The sequence below is a fragment of the Podarcis cretensis genome (genome assembly GCF_951804945.1).
Source record: "Podarcis cretensis genome assembly, chromosome: 5".
NCBI classification, from domain to species: Eukaryota; Metazoa; Chordata; class Lepidosauria; order Squamata; family Lacertidae; genus Podarcis; species Podarcis cretensis.
Window position 1 is genome coordinate 38,519,030 of NC_137174.1, and position 27,998 is coordinate 38,547,027.

Genomic DNA, 27,998 nt, shown 5'->3' on the forward strand with positions numbered 1-27,998 from the left:
TTGTTTTACTCACATTTAAAATTCCATTTTGAAAAACTGTTTCCAGATAATGAAACTTTGGAAAATTATATTTAAAATGATAATAAAACAGGCTTATTAAGAATGAAAAAAGATTGTAGGTTGACATTTTCATGGAATAGATGTTGCAGTTGCCTTGCTTTGGGGACTGCTGATGCATCAGTGCCATGGATGCTTATTGGATAACAATGGACACGCATGAAGGAAGATGCTTTCTATTTTGGCACCAAGTCTGTGGAATAGCAAAATGTATTTAGAGTGTTTTTGGGTGCCGCTGCTTAGTATTGTGCTAGAAACATTTACAACTTTTGGCCTACTGGATTTTAAAGCAACTTAAATGATTTTTGTTGCTTATAAAATTGTTTAGCTGGTATTCATTATTTTAACTGTCTTGATTAATTTTTGTTAGAAATGGATACAAATACCTTAAATAAACAAAAATCTAGAAAGACCCACAGGGTTAAGACTATCTCTACAATTCTGAACTAGCGTAACATTTTAAAGTGAAAGCTGAGATGACCAGCATTCTTTCTAACAAGCTTCCTTGTCAAGATAAAATTTCACCGAGCAGCACTGACACATGAACAGGGATAGACTGAAGAAACTAATTATTGATGAAAATGTTTTCCAACATGGACTTGGATCCAAAGATAAGTTAATTTAACCTAAGGAAGTTTCCAGAAGGAAAATTTTATGTTCCTTACAGCCACCTGAACCTCCCAAAAATCTTTTTCAGAGGTTTTGGCATATGGCATTGGGGGCACTGCAGGAGGTGAGGAATTGAGTAGACCTCTGCCTGATCTGGGGCAGTCCTCTACTCCCTTAGCACACCCCATCCACACCCCTTCCTACATTGTTTAGGAAGGCCCTCTGATCCTCTGGAGTGGGGCACAGGTGGGTATTTGAGGAGAGGAGTGCGGGCATGCAAAACTTTCCTTCCACGCACTTGTTTTTATCTTGCGATCCAACCCATAGTTTTTGAGTGTATCCAAAATAGGAATTACAGTATGATTGGATCTTGCAAGGGTGTTATGTTCTGCAGTGGTGTGTATACACACAAACATGTATACCTGAACTGCTCCCACATGACCATCCTTACCTTCCAAGCAAGGCAGAGCGCATCCCAGAGCCCAATAAGCAAGTCTGAAAACCAAGTTACAAAATGAACTTTTAAGCTCTCCACCTTGCATGCAATTAATTTGTGGGCTTTCAAACAGACGGCTTTCAACTGTGCAAACTAAAAATCATGCAAGTTAATTGTGCGTAAGATGCGATCGTACTATATTGGCTACTTACATTAATTAGGACTTGCTTGTGCTTCCACTTTAGTCTTTACATTTTAAGATGAAATTTTCTTATGCATCCAGCAATTTCTTCAAAGCAAGCACCTTAGCACGGAGTTTTTCCCATGTTTTTAAAATTGTTCAGGTGTTTAATACAACTGGCCCTTTCAAAACTTTTTAGTTTCCTAAATTTATAATATATTGCCCATTATAATTATTATGAACATTCCAGGTGACAGAATAAGAGATTAATCTTTTGTGTTTGATTTTTATTACAATAATAAAAATAATTTCCTAGGCAACTAAAACATAGATGCTGGACAAAATACATTAACATTTACAAAATCCTACCTGCAGACCTACATTCTAATCAGTGCTATAAAACATGAAAATGACTACAGATAAATTTTGTGATCTACAAACAGAATGGGCTACTTTATCATCTTTTATCTCCTCTTTCCAAGGTAGCCAAAATTAATTTCTGAACTCACTTGACCACTGTGTGTATTGTGTGCATCTGGATGAATGAGTAAGGGGGTCCCAACATTACCCTCGTCATCTGCACATGTTCAAACCGGTCATTGCTGGTAACATGCTTGACATGTATTGATATCAGAAATGACACTTATTCACATGTATGGTTGGAGGATCAAGTACATATTTAAAAAATTGTGTGGTGGTTGGTTGGTTGGCATTTGTCTATGCCATCAACTCCAAGGCATGTGGTAAAGCCCCAGGAAAGGAGAGAATCCCAACAGAAGTGCTGAAAGCAAACCTCAACTCGTCCCTCATGATGCACGGTGATCATATAATTATTATTCACAGCATCTGAACCCACCTATATTTGACACAGGTGTCTTTCACCATCAATTTGACACTTGCAGATGCTCATCTAGAGTAACAGTGTATTATTGGTTAGTGATCTGAGTACCACTGTTCAAGTCATGCTGTAATATGTGGTAGAGGTAGGCAAGAGAAAATATTTGTACTCATCTGCAATATAGAATTCACTTACCTCTGGCTACAACAATGATAGCATAGCATGATAGAAGGGATTTAAAAACCCATTGGGGGGAAGCATGAACTGCAACATTTTAAAACACTCTTAGTTTGTTCATTGAATATGTCTTTCCAGAAAAGTGTAATGTTCTGACTTCTAATACACTACAACATTTTTTGCAGGTCGTTCTTCACTCTTTCCTTTCGAAGATGGCTTCTTAGATGACAGTCATGGTGACCAGTCTTTATCATCAGGTCTTAGCTCTCCAACCCGCTGTCAGAATGGTGAAAGAGTGGAACGTTATTCTAGGAAGGTGTTTGTTGGAGGTCTGCCTCCTGACATTGATGAAGGTACTATGAAATAGTAATGTTCAGTGTGGGGAGAGGAAGGGAATTATTGTCATTTCCCTTGAAGTTCCCTTTCTAAATGTCTTTACAACTTTTTTTTTAATATAGATGAAATCACTGCCAGCTTTCGTAGGTTTGGACCTCTTGTAGTAGACTGGCCTCATAAAGCTGAAAGCAAGTCATATTTTCCACCTAAAGGTAATCGGGTTAATATAAGCCTTCTGGTGCATGTAAATGTTCCTTCTGTGTGTGAATGTTATTTTTAAATATACGTTTTTAAGTGCTTGAAGTATTTTTAAATTAAGCTGCTTCTGATGGTAGAATATGGAATAAACACAAAAAGGATGTCCTTTTAACAGTATATTTTTAGAAATGAATTTAGAATCTCAGCACATGAGGCTTTGTATGTGAATAGTTTCTTTCTTCTCTTTCTCTAAAGACATATGTGGTTCTTGGCTTTTCCTTTTGGCTTTTCAAAGTTCTTTAATCTCTCTCTTGAGCATGTACACAGGGTCATTCTAACAATATGCTAGATGCAATATCATTGTGTTTGCTAGTATTTTAGGACATAAATTCATAACCATTTGCATGAGTGTCCAGCATCTGGATTGTTTAGAAGAGCTTAAAGTTGTTGCAAAGCTAGTCCATACAATACTTCATAGTCACAGGCATACTGTATAGGACAGGAGTAGCCAGTGTGGTGCCTTCCAGATGTTGCTGGACTACATTTTCCATCACCCCTGATGATTAGCCTAGAAAAATGTATGCCACTTCAATAGGCCGTATTTTGGGCTGTGAACGTACATTTCCTCTTCTCTAGCTGGGTTGAGCTGAGTTGATTAATAGTAAGTGAAGCATCTCTAGCAGTAATATTTTTGAGAGCATGCTGACTAATAAGATTCATGATTCCTATTCAAACTATTGGGCAGATCACTGGAGGATCATCCACTTGATAATTGTTTATGTTAAAAACAACTGTATTTTTCCAAAATGATTTTTAACTATAGCAAAAAATGACGCAGTGAATATACAATATAAACATGTTGATGAGAAAACCAAAATGAATCAGTTAACCTGCCAGTTTGATTGCAAAGTTTAAAGATGCCTTTTCCCCAAAGAGCATTTGTAGAAGGAAATGATTTTATTTTTATTTTATCATACATGCCTAGGGTAAAACCAGTTTCTGCTTGACCAGGTGATTCCTAATAGTGTGTGGGTTTCAGAGTTGCCTTTGAGCTCACATAAAGAATTGCAGTCCAGGAGAAACTCCTCCCTGGGGGAACGATGGGGTTTATTATTGCCTGTTTCCTTCCCTCTGTGGCATCTCTTTCACTATTCCACAGATTTCTGCATCCCTATAGGGAAGATTTTCAGAAGAGACGGGGGTCTGAAGGAGCAGGGGGAGAAGGAATTGGCAAAAATCACTTCCCTTCTTCCTCCAGCAGAAGCATCCCATGAGTACATGGGAACTATGGAGCCAAGCCAGCATGTTTCCCCTGCTTTGGTTTTAAAAAATACCTATTGCTGAACTGCAAAAGGCCTTAATTGTTACTGTTGGAAGCAGTTTAAACTACCTTTGAGGAAGCTAAATCAGTGCTCTGTCATGCTTGTAAAAATCTTGTTGAGTAAGATCTATTTTAGCAGAAGACAAGGAAACAGTCTTTTCCTATTTTTATCATGGTTCTAATGTGGGAAACAGCTTTCAAAGCCCTTGCCAGTTGCCCTGAATGTCTGTCTGAAAGTGCTAAAGAACACTCGGTCACAACTGTTCCAGATTATTTATAACTGACTTCTGAGCTGTCAAAGCTTTCAGCACAAACCCTGTAGCACGAATATATTAAACTCTGTTGGTCAGGTAAACTTGGGAACAGGTACTTAATTGACAACTGCAGTACCATTCCTTCTGTGTTTAAAAGGCTGGTGCCTTTGCAGGTATGTTCACATTCTTATGTCAACAGTCTTTGTTATCATGTTTCTAGCTCCTCCTGAGCACTCTTCTCACCCGTCACTGGTTGTCAGGATGCTTAAAAAATAACCTTGCCATTGTTTACTGAGATAAAAATCTATGCCAGCTAGCTAAGAGTACTTTTTACTGTATCCTTTACAGCATTTTGTTTTCTTGTGACTTGTAAATATTTTAAAAGTTTATCTCAGGCTTATAACTGTAGTTGTGCAACACCATGGGTGTCACACCCCTTTTCTATAAGTGTGTTTTGAATCTTCTAGGTAACCCACCAAATCTTTGACCATCCAACCAGAATTGTCACATTCCAACTCCCTTAAGTGAAGGGGAGCTTTTGTGTTTTGATGGCACAGAGACACTTGGCAAGTACTGCTCCTTTTATTGGCTGTAGTGCCATAGTGTGGAAAGCTTCTTCATGTCACCCAGCAGCTTTTTGGGTTAAAGACTTGGAATCCTACTGAAGGTCTGCTTGCCATCTAAAGTTGTATGTTCCCATTTCTGTCTTAGTTTTGCAGTGGTCAACATTAGGGAAGTCTTTGGTTGTATTTCTGGAATTTCCACCCACAAAACCTATTATTCCCATTGCTTTGTCAGCCCCACACTTTATGTGATGAGTATGTACATCTTCAGTCAATTAAAGGTAAAGGTACCCCTGCCCATACGGGCCAGTCTTGATAGACTCTGGGGTTGTGCGCCCATCTCACTTAAGAGGCCAGGGGCCAGCGCTGTCCGGAGACACTTCCGGGTCACGTGGCCAGCGTGACATCGCTGCTCTGGCCAGAGCCAGAGCCAGAGCCGCACACGGAAACGCCGTTTACCTTCCCGCTGGTAAGCGGTCCCTATTTATCTACTTGCACCCGGAGGTGCTTTCGAACTGCTAGGTTGGCAGGCGCTGGGACCGAGCAGCGGGAGCGCACCCCGCCGCAGGGATTCGAACCGCCGACCTTTCGATCGGCAAGTCCTAGGCGCTGAGGCTTCAACCCACAGCGCCACCTGCGTCCCCCCTTCAGTCAATTATGTCCCTGTAATTGTTGGGAAACTCCTCCATCACTTCTTGGTAATGATTGTTCCAAGGTAGTTGTTGACAGAAGCCCTCCACTGGGGCAAGTCAGAATGGAATAGTTGACGTAGTGGCAAGGAATACCTGAGCTGCACTGGGAAGAGGATGTTTGTTGCTCCCAGGACAGCAACATTTCAACAGCAGACATGTGATCAACTTAGCCAGGAAGTCTGCTGTGTACATCAGCAGAATCGCCACTCCTCTTGGTTCTAAGTACCCAGCCAGATGGGCGGGGTATAAATAATAAATTATTATTAAATTATTATTATTATAGGAATTCACATCCAAGGTTGTTGAAGCTTTGCATGAGATGTCAGGTAAAGGAGAGAGAATCTATACAAAAGATTTGACAACTTTTCCCTTGGGTTAGTGGTCCTGTACTGAAAAGCACAACTCTACTCCTTTGGTGTCTTCAGATTTAGGTAATGCATTTTGAATCAGCTGCTTTCTCTACTACCAAGTTTATTAAAAACTGCCAACAAGGCATTCAACAGCTACAAACAGCTCAAAGATTTCACTAAAAGAAATCTCATCTTGGCTAGTGTTAAAGAGGCACAGGGATTGAAAGGTGCCAAATTGCATGTTCTGGAAGTTGGGCAATAGGGGCAGTACAGGATTCCTTTTGGTGTACCGACCTCCCGCGGCACCAAGGATTCCCTGCCTGAGCTGCTTCAGGTTGTGGCGGATGTTCTCCTGGAGACACCTAGCTTGGTTGTCCTAGGGGATTTTAACATCCATGCCAACACGACCTTACAAGGGGCTGCTCGGGACTTCGTGGAAAGCATGGCCTCCATGGGGCTGTCCCTGAATAAGTCTGGCCCAACCCATAGCCGCGGACATGCCTTGGACCTGGTGTTTACCTCTATGGATGTTGGTGATCTGACACTAAGTAAAAGCGAAACGAAAGAAGTGCCATGGTCAGATCACTTCCTGGTGCAACTGGACTTCTCTGCGACCCATCCCCTCTGCAGGGAGGTGGGACCGATTCGGATGGTCCGCCCCCACCACTTAATGGATCCAAATGGTTTCCAGAGAGTGGTAGGGGATGCTTTATCCCATGTTGATGGCCTTTCAGCCGATTCCCTGGTGGCCCGCTGGAATGTGGAGTTAACCAGGGCTATTGACTGTTTGGCTCCGAAGCGCCCTCTCCGATTGCATGGAGCCCGGGCAGCCCCGTGGTTTTCCACGGATCTGAGGGCAATGAACAATCGTTGAGACGGCTAGAGCGCCGGTGCGGATAACTCATTCCGAATCTGACCGGACACAGGTTAGAGCTCAACGTCGAGCATACCAAGTGGCGATAGCAACAGCGAAGAAGACTTTCTTCACCGCCTCTATTGCATCTGCAGAAAACAGCAGCAGGAGACTTTTTCAGGTGGTTCACAATTTAGCGGAACCACCTGCGACATCGGGGCCCAGTATGGGCCACATGATCTCCTGCAATGATTTCGCAAAGTTTTTTGCAGATAAAATTGCTCAGATTTGGGAAGAAGTAGACTCCACCGTGGGAGCAGGGCCAGGGCAGGAGAGTGCTAGAGTCCTGTCTAGTCAAGTTGTGTGGGATCAATTCCAATCTGTTATCTCCGAGGATGTGGACAGGCTGCTTGGACGAGTGAAGCCAACCACCTGTCTCCTGGATCCTTGCCCATCCTGGCTTATAAAAGCTAGCCGGGAAGGACTGGGTGATGGGCTTCGTGGGGTGGTGAATGCTTCCCTTCGTGAGGGAGCCTTCCCAGACCCGCTGAAAGAGGCGGTTATTAAACCGCTTCTTAAAAAACCATCTTTAGATGCGGCCATGATGGCCAATTATCGCCCAGTCTCAAATCTTCCATTCTTGGGAAAGGTGATTGAGCGAGTGGTTGCTGAACAACTCCAGGCACGCCTGGAAGAAGCGGACCATTTGGATCCCTTCCAGTCGGGATTCAGGCCTCATCATGGGACTGAAACTGCCTTGGTCGCACTGGTTGATGATCTCTGGCGGGCTAGGGACAAAGGTGAGAGCTGTTTCCTAGTTCTGCTGGATCTCTCAGCAGCGTTTGATACCATCGACCATAACATCCTTCTGGACCGTCTTGAGGGGCTGGGAGCTGGGGGCACTGTCCTACAGTGGTTCTGCTCCTTCCTCCTGGGCCGTGTTCAGAAAGTGGTGGTGGGGGATGAGTGTTCAGACCCCTGGGCTCTTACTTGTGGGGTGCCTCAGGGTTCTGTCCTCTCCCCCATGCTTTTCAACACTGGGAGAGATCATCAGGAGGTTTCGGCTGGGTGTTCATCAGTATGCGGATGATACCCAGCTCTACCTCTCTTTCAAATCTGAACCAGTGAAGGCGGTGAAGGTCCTGTGTGAGTGTCTGGAAGCGGTTGGAGGATGGATGGTGGCTAACAGATTGAGGTTGAATCCTGACAAGACAGAAGTACTGTTTTTGGGGGACAGGAGGCGGGCAGGTGTGGAGGATTCCCTGGTCCTGAATGGGGTAACTGTGCCCCTGAAGGACCAGGTGCGCAGCCTGGGAGTCATTTTGGACTCACAGCTGTCCATGGAGGCACAGGTCAAATCTGTATCCAGGGCAGCTGTTTACCAGCTCCATCTGGTACGTAGGCTGAGACCCTATCTGCCTGCAGACTGTCTCGCCAGAGTGGTGCATGCTCTGGTTATCTCCCGCTTGGACTACTGCAATGCGCTCTACGTGGGGCTACCTTTGAAGGTGACCCGGAAACTACAACTAATCCAGAATGCGGCAGCTAGACTGGTGACTGGGAGCGGCTGCCGAGACCATATAACACCGGTCTTGAAAGACTTACATTGGCTCCCAGTACGTTTCCGAGCACAATTCAGTGTTGGTGCTGACCTTTAAAGCCCTAAACGGCCTCGGTCCAGTATATCTGAAGGAGCGTCTCCTCCCCCATCGTTCTGTCCGGACACTGAGGTCCGGCTCCGAGGGCCTTCTGGCGGTTCCCTCACTGCGAGAGGCCAAGTTACAGGGAACCAGGCAGAGGGCCTTCTCGGTAGTGCCGCCCGCCCTGTGAACGCCCTCCCATCAGATGTCAAAGCGATAAACAACTACCTGACATTCAGAAGACATCTGAAGGCAGCCCTGTTCAGGGAAGTTTTTAATATGTGACATTTTAGTGTATTTTTCATCTTTTTTGGAAGCCACCCAGTGGCTGGGGAAACCCAGCCAGATGGGAGGGGTACAAATAATAAATTATTATTATTATTATTACTAAGGAGCCCCTTCCCCCATTCTTTGTCTTTTCTCCACCCTACTTTTTGACTAAGTTAATTTAAGTCGCATTCCTGAATAAATACTGGCCAACTCTCCCTGCGACAGTGTTAGTCAAGAATCCCACTTCACTTTCTTTGTTTTGAATACCTTGCCTTCCTCTCACTGAAGTAGCTTGATGATGATCCACCCTGCTTCCAAGTTGAATTTATTTTACCAGAGTTTTGTGTCTCGTATGAGTTCTGCTTTTCTTTTCCACATAACATCTGACACAGCTAGACAATCAAAACCCCCAGATCATCCCCCAATGCTCTCCTGTCATTCAAATTAAGCCTTACTTACCAGTCAAGTCGCATGTTGCCGAAATACAAAGTTTATTGATACTTCTCACAACCCCGTTCTTCTTTGTGATCTTTCAGGTACATTATTATTATTCTACACAAACACTCAGAAAAATCATCAGGCACTACTACCTACAGATTCCCTTCTTTTTTACTCTATCCAATGCTTAGGAAGCAGTTGCATAGATGCTATATCTTCCTATTCTACTAATTTAACCAAAAGACCTCTAACTTGTTGTTGAGCACTGTTACTCTGAGATGTTTTACTCCTGAGCCAATTATGGTACTAGGAAATGATACCTTAAAGTCATCACTCAAATGTATATGTAATTACTGTTATTTAAACAATCACCACAAACCATTTAAGTATTCTTATGGTTTGTATCCTAAGCTAAGTGTGCTGCTTATTAAACAGTAATGCTGTGGATTAAATATTAAATCAAAAAGCTGTAATTGCAAAGGCCAACCATCTTCATACTATGTTAATAAATAGAGTCTTAGAGTGCTAAGAACATAAGTGTTTTCACACAGCTGACTTCTCGGAATTAAAGCTGAGTCCCTATATTTGAACAAGAGATTGCTATTTCTGGTCTCTGAGACATTCAAAAAATGGCTTTCACATAGCATTTTACATTCCCCATATTCTGAGGCACTGCACCGTGTGATGTGGGTGTTAGTTCTATCCATGATTTTGCTTCTATGAGAAACTGAAGTAGCATTTGTTGTTTTGAAGATTCTTGGAGCGTATTGTATATTGCTAAGGATTACAGTGCAGTATGTCCAGGGCAAATGGCAAAGTACCGTATTTTTCTGTGTATAAGGCGCCCCCATATATAAGATGACCCCCTTTTTTTTAATCCCAAAAATAAGAAATTGGGCCAGAGACCAAACTCAAACTTGGGCCGCCCACACCAAAACTCAAACTCGAACCCCTGTGCATTCACCACCCATGTATAAGACACCCACCCAATTTTTGACTATTTTTTAAGCAAAAAAACATCATCATACACAGAAAAATATGGTTATAGAGTTAATAAAAGGTATAACTTAGTTGATGCAATTGTTCAAATTAAAGTATTTAGTTGCAAACAATTGAGTAAAGTGAATTTTGTGGTTATGGAGATAATTCTGAATATTTTGTGCATAAGCTTCCTATTAAGTTATGAAATGCCTGTTCTATTACTTAAAATTTGTTTCTCACAATTATTCCTAGAAGAGACTCTATAGAAGATACTGTAAAAATCCTAATAGTATTATTTAACATCTTATAGTGTGTTCAAAATGCTTTATATGCATTATTCTGTTGTAATCGTATATACAACAGTTATATAAGGTAAATCAGTGTCCTTATCCCCCATATTGTAGATGGGGAGAAGTTTGATGAGAGAGGGTTGCTTACCTCAGGCCAGTTAGGAAGTTTACAGCAGAAGCAAGATTTGAAGCAGGGGTGCCCTGATACAGAATTCAATCTCTTAGCCACTATGCTTCATCACATAAAAATACATTTGAAAATATAATTGGGTACATTAAAATAGCAAGCACAGAAAACATCAAAAATGGTAGCAGCCAATAAAAGTAACTTGCATAAGTGCATGATAAAATAAGAGCTTGGTCAGGTATGTTTTAGTAAAGATTTGGATTGATCAGTTAGAAGAAAGCAGAGTCATGGAATAGGATAACCAAAGCTCTTTCCTAATGTTATCTTAAGAGGCATGGGCACAATAAATGTGATTGCTGCAGGGTTTCCCCACTGGCTAACCTGCAGCTGAACTCTTCAAATGCACATGCTGTGAAACATAATCCTCTTTACTGCTGTCGCCTTTCTCCCTGCTTCATGTGCCAGGTATGCAAGTGGCACTGTCTAAATAAAAATCATAAACAGATTGGATGACAAAAAGCTTCAGAGTTTTAATTTTTTGTTTAAAAAAATGCAGAATTGGTAAAATGAGTTTTGAAGAAGCCTGTATCCTTCAATTTGCATATTATATGATCTTTAAAACCACACAACTCAACTTCAGTTACTTATGAAGTAGATGATTGTATTTGTCCCCTCAGCTTCATCCTGAATGTTCATGTATATCAATGAGTGTGTATGTGTGCATGCATAATATATAGGATGATAGCTCTATCTGTCATCTCTTTACACTTTTAGAATACAAAACTAAAACTTCATTTTACTATGTTAATGCTAAACTGGTTTCTGAAGTGGTTGTTTGTATTTCATTCACAGAAATAGAAATGTAATTTTCTTACCTGGAAGTTATTCCACCTATTGCTACCAAGTGCCAAATCTAAATCGTACTTTAGGTTTGTTTCTTGTCTTGTCTATGAAAGACTACATACTATCTTAAATGTAACGCAGTTCATCCTTGCCTCATTGAAATATTTCTTGTTGTTTGCTCATTCATTTGACTTTGACAAATACCATTTTAAAATTGAATATAGCACCTGAACTTTTTAGTATGTCCCTAGTCTACATTTTGTTGCAAATTGTTATGGACTGTACTAGCAGTTTAGTCTGATGCTTTAAAGTTGATGTGATTTTTTTGAAAGAAGAGCTGCCTTATAAAGCTAAGGAGAAAAATGTAATCAAAACAGTAATATGAATATGTGTGCATTGATATTTCTACGTAAAAAGATGCAGTGGCCTGCCAAGAATAACCAAACCATAACAGTTGTTTGTAATGCTGGGTGCACTGATTTAAGCAGGTTTTTTCCCCTTAAAAAATGTTTAGGGGTACTCTCATTTTCCTACTAATATTGAAATACTGCCCCTCAATGAGGCTGAACTTAGATTCACAAAATGTTTAGGGGTATACGTACCCCTGCATCCCCCCAGAAAAAAGCACTGGATTTAAATCAAGGCAACTCAAATTAATGATTTAAATCAACAAGAAAAATGGCTAAGTTAAAGCACTGACTTAAAATAAGTTTTGTATTGAAACTTCATATTTTTTCCCAAATAATGATGCTAACCATGACCACTAAACAATTAATTTAGAGTTGCAAAACCTTACTATAAATTGTGTCCTCCCTAAAAGAGGGCACATATTGCAGTGAGACCTGGAGACTGACCACCTGTGTTGTGGGTGGGTAAGATTGGTCAGCCACAACACCCGATTGGTAGGTCCCTCAATGTTGGGTTCAATCTGGCCAATGAGGCGCAGTCTAAACGGATCAAGGGACCATATATACCCATGTACGTGACCCAGAGCTTCCTCTTTCGGCTCGTGCATTCGGAACACCCGCCCATCTCTCCCTACTGCTGCTGCTGCTGCTTGCGTGAGTGTTGGGAGGACCGCTCCCTCTCCTGCCAACTCCATCCGGCCTAGGGGGCGGGGCCTGCACTACCACTACAGTTTAGAGGCCTAAGCAGCTACAGGCAGCAATGGACAAAATGGTTTTAAATGTTTTAATCGCTTTTAATTTGCAGCACTTTAAATGGTGGTGGTTGTTTTTTATAATATTATATTATTTCATTATTTTATTTTTGCCTGGGGTGGGATAAGCACTGAGTCAGCATTATTGTTCCTTGCTTTGTTTTGTTTTGTTTTGTTCTGTTTTGTTTTATTATTATTATTATTGTGTTAAATTATTATATAGTTTGTTTTTTGCCTTTTAAGGGGAAGGGTCATGGCTGCCTGGGAGTGGGCCTCAGCCAATAGATTGGGTGGGGCAGGTTCCACAGGGGGAGATGTATTGGGACACCCGATCTCAGTGATCACGGGCAGGAGGAGGAGTTATGCTAAGACCAGACCATGTCATTACCGAGGAGGCAGGTTTAGTCGTTGTTTGAGGACTATCCCTGCCTCCAGGTCTGGTCCTGACCGGAAGGATACAGTAATCAGCAAGGGAAACCCACATGACCTGAAAGTGTTGCTGTGCAATGCCAGGTCAATGATGAATAAAACCACTGCCATCCACGACCTGATTGTGGATGGAGGATTTGACCTGGCATGTGTGACAGAGACCTGGTTGGATGAGGCAGATGGGCCTGTCCTTGCCGCTGCCTGCCCACCAGATTTCTCTTACGCACAGCAACCCAGGTCATGTGGGCGGGGAGGGGGGGTTGCAGTGATTTTTAGGAAGTCATTAGTCTGCACCAGGCGTCCTATTGGGAAGACCCAGTTTTCTGAGTGCATGTTCTGGAAGTTGGGCAATAGGGGCAGTACAGGATTCCTACTGGTGTACCGACCTCCCCGCTGCACCAAGGATTCCCTGCCCGAGCTGCTTCAGGTCGTGGCGGATATGCTCCTGGAGACACCTAGCTTGGTTGTCCTGGGGGATTTTAACATCCATGCCGACACGACCTTACAAGGGGCAGCTCGGGACTTCGTGGAAAGCATGGCCTCCATGGGGCTGTCCCTGAATAAGTCTGGCCCAACTCATAGCCACGGACATGCCTTAGACTTGGTGTTTACCTCTACGGATGTTGGTGATCTGACATTAACTAAAAGCGAAACAAAAGAAGTGCCATGGTCAGATCACTTCCTGGTGCAACTGGACTTCTCCGCAACCCTTCCCCTCCGCAGGGAGGTGGGACCGATTCGGATGGTCCGCCCCCGCCACTTAATGGATCCAATTGGCTTCCAGAGAGTGGTAGGGGATGCTTTATCCCAAGTTGATGGCCTTTCAGCTGATTCCCTGGTGGCCCGCTGGAATGCGGAGTTAACCAGGGCTATTGACTGTCTGGCTCCGAAGCGCCCTCTCCGATTGCATGGAGCCCGGACAGCCCCGTGGTTTTCCCCGGAGCTGAGGGTGATGAAACAATCGTTGAGACGGCTAGAGCGCCGGTGGCGGAAAACTCATTCTGAATCAGACCGGACACGGGTTAGAGCTCAACGTCGAGCCTACCAAGTGGCAATGGCGACGGCGAAGAGGGCCTTCTTCGCCACCTCCATTGCATCTGCAGAAAACAGCAGCAGGAGACTTTTTCAGGTGGTTCGCAGTTTATCGGAACCACCTGTACCACCGGGGCCTGGTAGGGACCCCAAGATCTCCTGCAATGCTTTTGCAAAGTTTTTTGCAGATAAAATCGCTCAGATTCAGAAGGAGGTAGACTCCACAGTGGGAGCAGGGCCAGGGCGGGAGAGTGCTAGAGTTCTGTCTGGTCCTGTTATATGGGATCAATTCCAATCTGTTACCTCCGAGGATGTGGACAGGCTGCTTGGAAGAGTGAAACCGACCACCTGTCTCCTTGATCCTTGCCCATCCTGGCTGATAAAAGCGAGCTGGGAAGGGCTGGGCGATGGGCTTTGCGGGGTGGTGAATGCTTCCCTCTGTGAGGGAGCTTTCCCAGACCCGCTGAAAGAGGCGGTCATTAAACCGCTTCTTAAAAAAACATCTTTAGACCCGGCCAATTTGGCCAACTATCGCCCAGTCTCAAATCTGCCATTCTTGGGCAAGGTGATTGAGCGGGTGGTTGCTGAACAACTCCAAGCACGCCTGGAGGAAACGGACCATTTGGATCCCTTCCAATCGGGATTCAGGCCTCACCATGGGACTGAAACTGCCTTGGTCGCGCTGGTTGATGATCTCCGGCGGGCTAGGGACAAAGGTGAGAGCTGTTTCCTAGTTCTGCTGGATCTCTCAGCGGCCTTTGACACCATCGACCATAACATCCTTCTGGACCGTCTAGAGGGGCTGGGAGCTGGGGGCACTGTTATACAGTGGTTTCGCTCCTTCCTCCTGGGCGGTGTTCAGAAAGTGGTGGTGGGGGATGAGTGTTCAGACCCTTGGGCCCTCACTTGTGGGGTACCTCAGGGTTCCGTCCTCTCCCCCATGCTTTTTAACATCTATATGAAGCCGCTGGGAGAGATCATCAGGGGGTTTGGACTGGGTGTTCATCAGTATGCAGATGACACCCAGCTCTGCGGTTGGAGGTTGGATGGCGGCTAACAGATTGAGGTTGAATCCTGACAAGACAGAAGTACTGTTTTTGGGGGACAGGAGGCGGGCAGGTGTGGAGGATTCCCTGGTCCTGAATGGGGTAACTGTGCCCCTGAAGGACCAGGTGCGCAGCCTGGGAGTCATTTTGGACTCACAGCTGTCCATGGAGGCGCAGGTTAACTCTGTGTCCAGGGCAGCTGTCTACCAGCTCCACCTGGTACGCAGGCTAAGACCCTACCTCCCCGCGGACTGTCTCGCCAGAGTGGTGCATGCTCTGGTTATCTCACGCTTGGACTACTGCAACGCGCTCTACGTGGGGCTACCTTTGAAGGTGACCCGGAAACTGCAATTAATCCAGAATGCGGCAGCTAGACTGGTGACTGGGAGTGGCCGCCGGGACCACATAACACCGGTTCTGAGAGATCTGCACTGGCTCCCAGTACGTTTCCGAGCACGATTCAAAGTGTTGGTGTTGACCTTTAAAGCCCTAAACGGCCTCGGTCCTGTATACCTGAAGGAGCATCTCCACCCCCATCGTTCAGCCCGGACACTGAGATCCAGCGCCAAGGGCCTTCTGGCGGTTCCCTCATTGCGAGAAGTGAGGCTACAGGGAACCAGACAGAGGGCCTTCTCGGTAGTGGCGCCCGCCCTGTGGAACGCCCTCCCATCAGATGTCAAAGAGATAAAGAATTACCTGACATTCAGAAGACATCTTAAGGCAGCCCTGTTCAGGGAAGTTTTTAATATGTAATGCTGTACTGTTTTTAACACTGATTGGGAGCCGCCCAGAGTGGCTGGGGAAACTCAGCCAGATGGGCGGGGTATAAATAATAAATTATTATTATTATTATTATTATTACTTTTAGGGCATTTTGTGATTGACCTTGCTATGCCATCGTGTGTCATGTGTTGTTGGGACAGGGGCATGGCAGGAATTTCCCTGATTGGCTGTTGCCATTTGGGTTTCGCCTGCTGTGTAGCATATCGTCACAACTTGTAAGGTTGTGGATAGGCACTGGTTCAGGTGTTAGGGATGCGAGAACGGTCTCGCCATCCCTATGTGAAGGGTATTCCAGATAGAAAACCCCTCTCAGTGATAAATTATAACTGTCTCAGAGATAATTAGAGAAAGGAAGGCTTTTGCAGACCCTACGCCATTAGGGCTCTTATTTGGGTTTTGGGCACTTAAATCACTGACTCCCATCCGAGTTCCCAGGAGCTGACAACTTCTCAGTCTCCTGGTGTAGTAAATGGCTTTTTCTGAGCATCAGAGGTTAATCCCCTGTTCTACAGCTTCTACAGCTCTGGATACCTACACACTCTATGGAGCAGCTGTCAAAACAGCAGACCACTCCCTCTCTACCAGTTTATCTACCTTCCCTGATGGGCTGCATGACAGAGGCTACAGCTGCATGGAAGCTTCCTCTCCTAATCCCTTTTCAATCCCCTCCTGAGAGACAGTGGTGCAGGAGAGGGTGGGGAAGCACCTAGTCCATCACTTATCTGACCTGCCTTTTCCTCCTCTTGTTCCAACACATCCTGTGCTCCACACTCCAGCTCTGAAAAGTCCCCTGCTTCCAGCTCTTGCCTCCTGGCCTGTGCAGTACCGCACATGTCATTGACCACCTCTCCTGAGTCAGACTCCAGCCCTCCTTCCCCCAGTGCACACTTGTCAGCAATCCTGCCACTCCTGGACAGGAAACTCTTTTACCCTGACTCCGGTTGTGTTGGGGGCAGCTCTTCAAAGCTCATTGAAAATGGATCAGTTGACACAAATTTCTTGCATGTTTTCAATGGAGTGTTAAGGCAAAATAGATTTTCTTTATCCCTAGCAATAATTATGCTCTCTCCGTGTTGATTCGTCCTTTTATAGATCAACTTTCATTCTTTACAGTGTGCTTCTATATTTGTGATGCAGAGATGCTGCTGCTGCATAAATTAGTTTAAAGCTTTAATACGAAGAAGTCCAATAGCAATAAGGAATAATGTCTTTTATTTGGCAATTTTCCTGTGGCTTTGTGACAGGAGGGCACTACATAGGAATCAAGCTGTAAAACTATTTTTTTTACCTCATCTGAAATGTTTATGCACCATTTCCTTGGTTGAATGAGTCAGCTGGCACTGCAGTACATTGCCACTGCCTAAAGAAACTAGCTTCATAGCCTAATATGCAATATCACTCTTCTGCAGTAGCTAAAGTAAGATTAGTCTCTTCTATTTTGCAATTTCTTTAGCGCTAATGCCTTTGATGTTTTTGGAAAGCAAGTCACAGCACAGCAACACTTTAAATGAAACTCTGCAGATTTTTTTTTAAGTACCTCTGGGTTCGTATTCTTAAATCAGCTTCTTTGACTTTTCATTTCATCCTTGGATTTTGAAGTACAATTTTATTAGTGTTCAAAGCATACAATTATAAAGTTATAAAAAATATGCCTAACTCTAGAGCAATGACCATTTATGCTAATTGTAACTAATTTTAAAAAAAAGTTGCCTACATTTCTTAAGGGCTGTATTCAAGTAAGTTATATTTGGAGTAGACCAATTGAAAAATGTGGACTAACTTAGATGCACTGATTTCCGTGGGTTTACTCTGGGTATGGCTTGGATAAAATACTAAATGTTTTTCTCATGTTTTTCATAAAGAGGGGCCTATATGTCATCTCAATAAATATCATTTTACAGCAGTGGAATTGGGAGTAACCCACTGCAGTGACATTATAAAGCTTGAAAAACAGTTTTAACACACTTTGCAAAGTGTCAAATGTCTGCAATTTAAATGTATTTTTGCTGAATAGCTATGGTCATAGAGTTTAAATGTGTTCTCCCCATTCTGATCAAATGCATTAGCTGTCTTGAATAGGAAATTCTATGTAAAACATTTCTGAACAGTGCCTGTGCACAGACCAAATTTTATATCTATAAGCGATATGTTCTATTGCTGATAAGCTGTTAACAGTTTAGAAAGATTTCCTGAATTTGCAAATTCAATCTACCATTTCCCAGTAGAAAAACACCTTATTTTTTTATTTATCTTTATCTGTTTGAGTCAATTCAAATATTAATATTTAGCTATGGATCCAAAATATCTCATAGGTACACTTAAAAGAAGGGCTTTTCAGATGTTCGCTTAGCATAGAATTATTGTTTATATATGGAGAGTGGTCTGTCTTTTAGCCTGATCCTCTACCTATGAAGTGGTATGAACTGTTCTATTTCATTGTTTGCATAGGATCATATCTAATGGTGAGATACAAATGGAGGAAAACCAGCAAGTGTCTTGCTGTCTTCTGTCACTCTTAATACTTACTGCAGGGGGTATGGGTGCAAAATGCTGAATCAGCTGCATATACAAGTGCTTTGGCGCACACAACTTAAGAGTTACTTTAACACCAAGCCAGCCCTTCTTGCTACTGACTTTTCTGCTGTTGCAGAGGAGGTAAAGTGGTGTGGCGCAACAGTTCAACACCCTGCACGCACACACTCTACATCTATACAGTGGTACCTCAGGTTACATACACTTCAGGTTACATACACTTCAGGTTACAGACTCCGCTACCCCAGAAATAGTGCTTCAGGTTAAGAACTTTGCTTCAGGATGAGAACAGAAATTGTGTTCTGGCGGCGCGGCAGCAGCAGGAGGCCCCATTAGCTAAAGTGGTGCTTCAGGTTAAGAACAGTTTCAGGTTAAGTACGGACCTCCGGAACGAATTAAGTACTTAACCCGGGGTACCCCTGTACTGTATTTATGCTAGTCCATTGTGATGCTGGTGACAACCGGTGCATGCTCCAGGGTGAGGGAAGCCTTGGAGACTCGCAGATGGTGGGGAGAGTAAACGAGTGGAGGGCAGAGTGGGCAAGTAAGCTGGTTGTGCTGCAGCGAGTGGGTTGAGCGGGAGGAGAGGTGCAGTAGCATGGGCGAGTGCGTGGGGCCTGTGGCAGTTGAGCAAGAGGGGTGGTGGAAGGGTGATGGCCAGTAAAATGAGCAGGGGCATCTGCTGTGTGTGTGTGTGTGCGCACACACACACACACCATTTCTTTCTACAGTTATTAGGCCCACTTTACTTATGCCCCAACATAACATTTCTGCTTGTGAATTTATACAAGTACAGCAATCATTAAACCCCATCCTAAGCCTTCATGCAAATAATGCCTTAGGAGGTTGGGTGTAAACAAAACAATTGACCCTGTTCGGGTCTGGAATGTTTTTATATGCCCTGTTTCCACAACAACATTGTGCTTTGAATCAACTGTGTCCACGATACATCTGTCATACAGAATCCATGCCATGTTTTAATTTTAATATTTGTGTATCTAAATGTATTGCTTCCCCACAATTTATATTTTCTGACTCTATTCCTGTTTTGTAATTTTGTTCTCTTCCAAGGTTACGCCTTTCTGCTATTCCAGGAAGAAAGCTCTGTGCAAGCTCTAATAGATGCCTGTCTGGAAGAGGATGGGAAACTTTATCTATGTGTATCAAGTCCCACTATCAAGGACAAACCAGTAAGTAAATCAACATGCTACCTTTTTAAAATATATATATATATAGCTGAAAGTCAACTACTGTTGTGCAAAAATGGCTGTCTCTGTCCTGTTATTTTGACTGCTATACTGGCATATTGCTTTAGCATATATTGACCATGTTAAACTTCAGTAAATGTCAGAACAATTTAGCATTCAAAAGTCTTTCCTTTGAGATTATATAATAGATTAATGCCCTGGTCCAACAAACTGATCCATGTATGAGAGCTCTAGTGAGCACACAAAGCAGCTTTATCACGCGTGTTAATGTACTCTTTATGTGCATCCCTTTCCATGTGCTGGTTAGCTCCTTTCATTTGAAATGTAGATACTCCAATGTAAACGAAATTATGTGCAAGAGTATATGGCTCTTTCAACTGGGTTGCGAGTCAGTTTGTGTATGGGATGTTTCAGCTTGCAAATAACGATTAACCTTATTTTGCTTAAGTTCCATTGCTGCAGACATAACAGTACTAAATTCTGTATAGTTGAAGGCAGTCTAGCTGTACTGCATTGAAGTAAAATATCACAAGTGAATGATATGTCGTGGCGTAAGGCAGTGTATAGGTAAAACAAACGAGCTGATTTTTCTTCTTAATAGCCTCATTCAGTCTTAATATATAGTCTAACATTAGTGAACAGGCTTTTGGTTTGTGTCTGCTCCTGCTGCCACCCCCATAAGTATGACCACAGTGAGACTTTTGCTTCCATTTTTAAAAAGCCATGGTTATTTGTATCAACCTGGACAAACTGACTTGTCTTGTTTGCCTAAACCATAGTTCAATTAAAACTACTTATGATCTTGATTTGTTTCGCAAAATTATAGTTCAGTTTCAGGTTTGGACCTAATGATGAACCACGGTTAATTGAAAAAAGAAGTGAAAGGTGTACATAAGCCTGAGTTTCATTTGTATAATGCAAAACTGTGTCTGAACCAGATCGATGTTAATTACCTAGTATGCAAATTGGGAATTATTCCAAAATTCTCTCAGGTGTATTTGCCGCTATTCACGAACTGATGTGGAGCAGCCCCGTCACTGTAGCTAAATGGGAGAAGTAAAATACGAACTAGGGATCAATGTTTGATTCTGAGGAGAAACTAACTTGCCCTATTTCCCTCCTTTTAAAACGGGGTAAGGGTTGTATGAGTAGAAGGTCTTCAGGGGAACTTGGCTTTGGCATGAATGAAGATGTGGTGATGAGGGTGCTCTCAGCAGAGAATTTTAAAACAAAACAAACCAGTATTAGAATATTTTAAAATTCTGACTCGATAAAAAATGCATAGATGTGACAAATTCAGATATTATAAACACCTTCTCCAAGTTCACATGGCTTTGTAAGGCTTATGAAAATGATTTTTTTGTTGATTGCTTGGTTCAAAACAATTCAAAGACTTTGTCCCAAATTCAGCCATCTGGCTTCTTAAATGGACAGCGTAAATGCTTTCGGTTTGGGCAATCCTCTTAGCCTAAGCAAGGGAATTAACTACCAACCACCTTTTCTTCAGTTTTCAGAATGTATGAAATGCTTATTAAATGAATCTTGGCCTGTATTCTACTGTGTAATTCTGTATTAAAAGTAGCAAATAGGAGGAAATGCTGTAGATTTATGTGAAAAAATATTGCTCAATATTTCTAGAGACAGTAAATAAAATAGCAAATTACCATAATTAATATTAAATTCAGACACTGTATATGTGGCATTTAACTGAATTTATACTCATTATGGAAGAAATACAACAGACTTTTTGCATGAAATGGTTTCCTTTTATTAAGTTTATAAGAGATATGAGTGAGCAGACTAGATTTTTATATACGAAGCAAGTATCTTCTTAGGCAACATTGTTAAAATAACATGTACATATCTTGTTCTTATATTTTATTTCTGCAAGAAGCTCTGTATGTGCTGCTCCCTGGTTTACTAATCCCTAACCATGTTCCATTTAGTGATGAACAGCCTGATTTTAAGTTTACACAACGCTTTTTGCTGGTAAATCAAATTAGCATGATTTGCTACTCCTGGATGGAACCCAAGAGTTGACTGGATACCATGTGTTTTATTTTATTTTTGGTCAGTTTAGCTGTAACATGTAAGACAACCAGCGTTTGGGAATATCTGAACATATTTGAAATCTGGATGATGTATTTGGGGATCCTAATGAATGTTTACTTACCTGCAAAATTAACAGGCCAGTTTGGTAGACAAAGGTGGTAGTGAGCACCAAGGAGATACAGCATTGGTGGTAGTGAGCACCAAGGAGATACTGCATTCTTTTGCATAGCTGCATAAGTTGATGCTTTTATGATGGTGCTTCAGTGCAGCATATCTGTTCTGATAAATTCTAGTACATCCCATCTTCATTGGTTTGTATTTATATGGAATTAACTTTGGTTATACTGCTATTAGAAATGGGAAAGGATTAAAAGTTGTCCCTTGACTTCTGTTGCTTTCAAAATAGAAATTTAAAATGAAGCTAATCTTTTGGCTTTTTCAGGTGCAAATTCGACCTTGGAACTTAAGTGACAGTGACTTTGTAATGGATGGCTCTCAACCTTTAGACCCCAGAAAAACTATTTTTGTTGGAGGAGTCCCACGACCCCTCAGAGCTGGTGAGTGAATATGTTTAATGGTTACCAAAACCATGACCAACGAAACGGAATGATGCAGTAATAGTCTCTAGAGCTTTTCATTATATTTCAAATTGGCAAGGACTTCAATGTGGTTTTTCCCCCCTTAAGCAGCAAGATTAAGGAACAAACTACATATTATACAGTATTATGTCAGTCTAAAGAACTATCTTCATTAAATGTTTCTTCAAAAACCACTTGCATTGAGATACAGACTGCTCTGCATTTTAAACAGTGAAATATAAAACAATTCATTTTAAAAGCGTAATCAGTTGACTGTCATAGATAGGTAACTGATAAGAACTTGTTTACATTTCTGGTATTCTGTTTGTCTTGGTTTATAAAGTTTGTTTTCTGTTGCATTTGGCTTTGTTTGCTTTTTTAGGAGTTTTGTCTTTTATACGGTCAATCATTTCCATTTCCTGTTTTAGATTACTTGGGGCTATAACTATCAAGAATTTTGGGTGTTTTATATATATAGACTAGTCACAAATTTGTGGGAGGCATTGGAAAACAGGAGTGCCTGGCATGCTCTGGTCCATGGGGTCACCAAGAGTCGGACACGACTAAACAACTAAACAACAAGAAGTCACAAATTAGCTACTGGAAGTTGAATGAATGTATAGGTCTTTTATAGTGTAATATTCTTTTACAGTTGAACTAGCAATGATTATGGATCGTTTGTATGGAGGAGTCTGCTATGCTGGCATTGATACGGACCCAGAGCTGAAATACCCAAAAGGTGCTGGTAGAGTGGCTTTCTCCAATCAGCAGAGCTATATTGCTGCTATAAGTGCTCGCTTTGTCCAGCTCCAACACAATGACATTGATAAACGGGTAAGCAAAATGCCATATGACTGATTGACATGGCTGACATATTGTGCAGGCATCTTAAGTGGGCTCAAATCATTTGCCCATCTTATCCACCACTGTCTCCTCCGACTAAAATTTGCTCTCAAGAATCTTGGGCTGTGGCCTTTTCAAGTCCTACTCGAGGAGATCTTTTAACTGGAAATACCAAGGAACCTTATTCATGTAATGCATGACCTCCGCAGCAGTGCTACGAACCCTCCCATGAGTTTGTGATTGATCACTTGAAGTCTGTTTTAATGGCCAAAATTCAGTGTTTGCTAGATTTTAAAATGTAAATTCTTTCCAATCTCAAATGGGTTTCAATAACAGTGTGCAAAATCAATATTGTCTTCATAAGACATAGTACAATTTCCTTTTTTCTTTAATATACTTTTGGATATAACACTTGGGCTGGAAAATACACTAGACAGTAGTTGGGCAAAAGTACTGTGGTTAAATATGGGAAGGTGGAAGAATAGCAGAAATTCAAAAATATGTGAGGTCAAAGCAACAATACCATTTCCTTTGAAATTGATTTCCTTCATAGTCTTAATTCATCCCACAGCAAAAACTGCTGCTGTTGGTATGATTTTAACAAAAATTGTTGTGAAAATGGCAAACGTATTTTTGTACGGGCTTGACCTTATTTACATAGAAATGTATTTTTTATGAAATAAAATAGGGAATGTGAAAAAAATCCAAAGATTATATATTTGTAAAGCTCTAATTGAATATCCAAATGGCACTGTCACCCCACCCAGGAGAGAGCAAACTCTCTAGACTTTACTTAGGAAAAAAAACCCCACATAGATTTTAATGAGAAGTATGTAAGCATGTTCCATTGAAACAAGAAAGATATAAGTATGCTTAACTTTGGCTGACTCATATCCTTACAGATGTATAATTTTTAAGTGTGATAAATCTGATAGGGCTTAATCTATAAAGCCATTAATTCTTGCATGACTGGAACCATCAGTGTTAATCCTGAGTCATGCTGTCGCTTTGGCTCAAATGCTGAGCTCAGAATATAATTACCTTGACACTGAAGCATTAAAGACTTATTTTGGCAATAGCATCTAATGTTATGAAAAGAAAAATGGGACAGGACAAGAAAGACAAGGCTTTTTCTACTCTGATCACTTTTTCCAGTGATCATGACAAGTTAATGTTTTAATGTGGTTGTTTTATTGGGCTTGAAGCTCTATGTTTAGGTCAGTAGTACTGTCTAGTACTTTAAACTTGATCTTAATATATACACATTTATAAATATATAAATATATAAACATTTGCTATTGTAATAGGAGTGGGGTGCTATTAATACGTCAAAAGGATTTAAAAGAGCAGATTTTGAAAACATTAGACTTTTATGCTGATATATGAAGGCTCATTCATGGGTTACGTAATGATGCAAATGGACGTTCCAGCAAATGCTTTGAAGCATAGCAGATTCCCTAGGTCGCTGATGACTGACATTGTCAGTGACTTCTATTTCCTTCCTCCTCCCACAGTTTTCCTCCCCAAACTTCTCTCATGTTCGGTGCAGTTCTCCAAACGCTATGGGAGAGCTTTAGCCAGGAAATAACGAGGGTTAGTTTTCGTAAGGTTTCTGGGTAGACTTGCTCTATCTAAAATTGGAACTGAGAATTTTGATACTATTAACCTGGAAGATTAAGTTAATAGTAATGAAACGAGGACACATTCTTGCTGCTCTTGCCTGAGGCTTGTCTTGCAATATGGGTGTCCATGTGGAGGTGGCAGTTGTCCCCCCTCTAGTCCTGATTCCCATCTTTAAGTTTACTTTGCCCCCACCCCAGAAAAACTCCTGTGGACACCCATGATGGTAATGTACAATGGTGGGAGCTCTGACAGATCACTTTCTAAACCCATGCACTTCTGTGATGTGACAAATTGTAGCAGCCAGAAGCACCACATTGTCTCTGATACTGAAAAGCTAACTAGAGTGTGTTGTTACTGGCTATTCTGGCAAGTTTATACACTATACAGGTTTGTCCTGCATTCAGATGAATGAGATGAATTCACAGAGCCTTCTTTATATTTTGAGTTATTTTGTGTTTCTCCTCCCCTTCTGTAGGTGGAAGTGAAGCCATATGTGCTTGATGATCAGATGTGTGATGAATGCCAGGGCACTCGCTGTGGTGGAAAATTTGCTCCATTTTTCTGTGCCAATGTTACCTGCTTGCAGTATTACTGCGAATACTGTTGGGCCAGCATTCACTCTCGTGCTGGGCGAGAGTTCCACAAACCACTCGTGAAGGAAGGGGGGGATCGGCCACGCCACGTTCCGTTCCGTTGGAGCTGAAGTCTGGGCCTAAATCCAGCAGCAAAGAAGTACTGGAACTGAAGAAATTGAAGGGAGAAGAGAGTGCTGCCTCAGGGCTTTAGTGTTCTGGAAATCTGTGCATTCATCCTTTACTTTAATGAAGAGATGGGTCTTTTTATTACGATTACTATTATTATGATAATGATTATGATTATTTACAGTCACATTACTGAACTCTGTGTCCAGTATAATACAAGCCTAGCAGAGTGTAACTATACTGATTTTGCACTTTGATTCACACAAACATCTGCTTGGTACCTTAATTTCTTACACGAGACTTGTCATGTCTGACAATAAGTAGACTGCCATTCTCATCAGCCTTTACTGAGTTGGTGTGTATGTGAGAAAGACTTTTAAAATTATAATTTTATTTTAAAACTGGAGCATGCACTTATTTTCAGAAACTTATAGACTTGCCCCTAGCAGATGACTTACCAAAGGTAACACTCACAAGTAGGTAGGTGGCAGATGTAGCAAAAACTTAAAATGGATATTCAGCAATCATTAGTTTGGGTCATTTAGAATAGGAATAACCCTGAAAAGCCTTTAGTTGCTCTCCATTTTTACTGATAAGGTTTATACCTCATAAGCTGGATCACATTTTCTCCACCCCCACCCCTTTTTGTTTTGCTGAGGGTTTCCTATTTGGTTAGGTCTTTTAGTGTTATGTAAATGTATGCTGCAATAGCTTTTGCTGCTATTAAGATGGTATTACTAATACCACAATACTCTATTCAAGCTAGGGTATCTATCAGTTTAAAAGATGATTATATGATTTAAAACCGTGATGGCTGCTGAAAGGAGATCTGTATAGCTTCCAAGGAAGGTCAATAGTTTTGACTGCATGTTTACTTAAATCAGGTTGCTGCATGCAATAATTTTTTTTTATATGTCTCATATGAAAATCTGCCCACAATGCACCAATTAAGGATTTATATAGACTACAAAGTACTTGTTATTAAAAACAAAACAAAACCCACACACAGACTTAGCACACCAGACACAAATTACTGACTGGAGGAAGGCATGCCTCAGTAAATGTAAATGCTTCTAAAATTAGGATCAGCCCTTTGCAGTATGACCTATATTACAACAAATATTTTTTAAAAAAAACTAGATGTAGAATATCCTCAAAACAAATTTCTGAATGATAGACGAAGTACTTTGCGGTGCTCTGTTATATATTGTGCAATTTATTTTATATAGTAAAAGTGATTATGTCTAGTACTGTGATCAAACTTAACTGTTTAAGCCTCTATATCTAACGTTCAATCACTTCTGAAAGATACGGATACATATGCACACTCACAAAATGAATTATGAGCTCTTTAATTCCAATCTCATAAATGCTTGCACCATTTATGTAGCTGCAGCCCTTGTCCAGAAAACCAAAGAGCTCATGGCAGCGTATGTACACTACTAACTTCACTAATAGGCTGATAAACTAGGCACATTTTATGAAAGGTGGGGGGAAGTGGTGCTAAAGAAATGTCTGCATACAAAAGTTAACTTGCAAGATGTCTACTCTCTGGGTGTGACATTTAATTTCTTGAACCCTGGATGTATCCTGTGAAGCTTGAATATATTTGAGATCTACTTTATAACAGTGGACATTTTTTTAGCATGTATTCTGGGCGTGCAAGACAAACACATAAGCACACATTAGTGTGCGAACTATAAGAAAGTGAGGACGTGTACACTATTCTTCTGCATTTTTTGTGAGTTCCCTTTTCCACCCCACCCCCCGGGAGTTCTGGGGACAGTCTGACTGGATCTGGCACCGCATAGTAGATTTAAATGTTACGGATTTTGTGTGTTGTGATGGCCTTGTTAATGTCTAACTTTGTACGTTTTTCTTTCAATGTTTAGTTGCAATTACTGGCTCTGAAAGAAACTTTGTGTTTAGAAAAATAGTTTTTTACTGGTTTAAAAACAAAACAAAACCATTCTTAGTATCCCTTCACGTTTTCTTCTGGGCATTTTTGTGATATTGCTTTATCCAGCCCAGCTGTCTTTTCTCTTCTGTTTGGGGTTTTCTTTTCTTTTCATCTATACAAGATTTGTTATGCACTACTTTTTGTATCTAGACAGTTTTCAATAGTTGGCAGATTATTCTTTTTTAAAAGAAAAAGGCATGCTTTCTGACTGACATGATCTTTTGCAATACCTCAATTTTGAAATATAGGAAAGAAAATATTTTCTAAGTAAGTTTATTCAGAAAAAAATATATATTAATTTAATTCTGCGAGGAAATGATTTAACAGATGGGTAACTTTATTTTTTTCATGCTTATTTGCGTTTTTGAAAATGAAGAAGTTAGAGCTTTATAACTGTAATATTGAAGATCATAGCTAATCTACAGAAGTCTACCTAATTATGTGAAACAATAATACACAGTTTTGAAGAAATATCCCTCTCTCATTGTACAAACACCCCGGAAAGAAAGGAGGGAAAGAGCGAGAAAAAGAGATGCTGGAAGTTATATAAGTAATAACAAGAAAACAAAAACACAGCAACGAAAGGTGTAAAAAAACC

General features: G+C 41.5%; 1 protein-coding gene across 8 annotated transcripts in view; it reads left to right on the forward strand.

Annotated features, from left to right (window-relative positions):
* Window positions 1-27,917, forward strand: part of CPEB3 (cytoplasmic polyadenylation element binding protein 3) — a 79,496-nt gene extending 51,579 nt beyond the window's left edge. For all 8 annotated transcript variants that reach the window (XM_079978615.1, XM_079978616.1, XM_079978611.1 and 5 more), the window contains 6 exons: window positions 2,484-2,651; window positions 2,757-2,846; window positions 19,507-19,625; window positions 22,138-22,252; window positions 22,926-23,107; window positions 25,215-27,917. In XM_079978615.1, coding sequence (XP_079834741.1) covers window positions 2,484-2,651; window positions 2,757-2,846; window positions 19,507-19,625; window positions 22,138-22,252; window positions 22,926-23,107; window positions 25,215-25,442 — 902 coding nt within the window. In that variant the 3' untranslated portion in view covers window positions 25,443-27,917. The remainder of the gene's footprint in view (window positions 1-2,483; window positions 2,652-2,756; window positions 2,847-19,506; window positions 19,626-22,137; window positions 22,253-22,925; window positions 23,108-25,214) is intronic.
* Window positions 27,918-27,998: the final 81 nt, after the last annotated feature.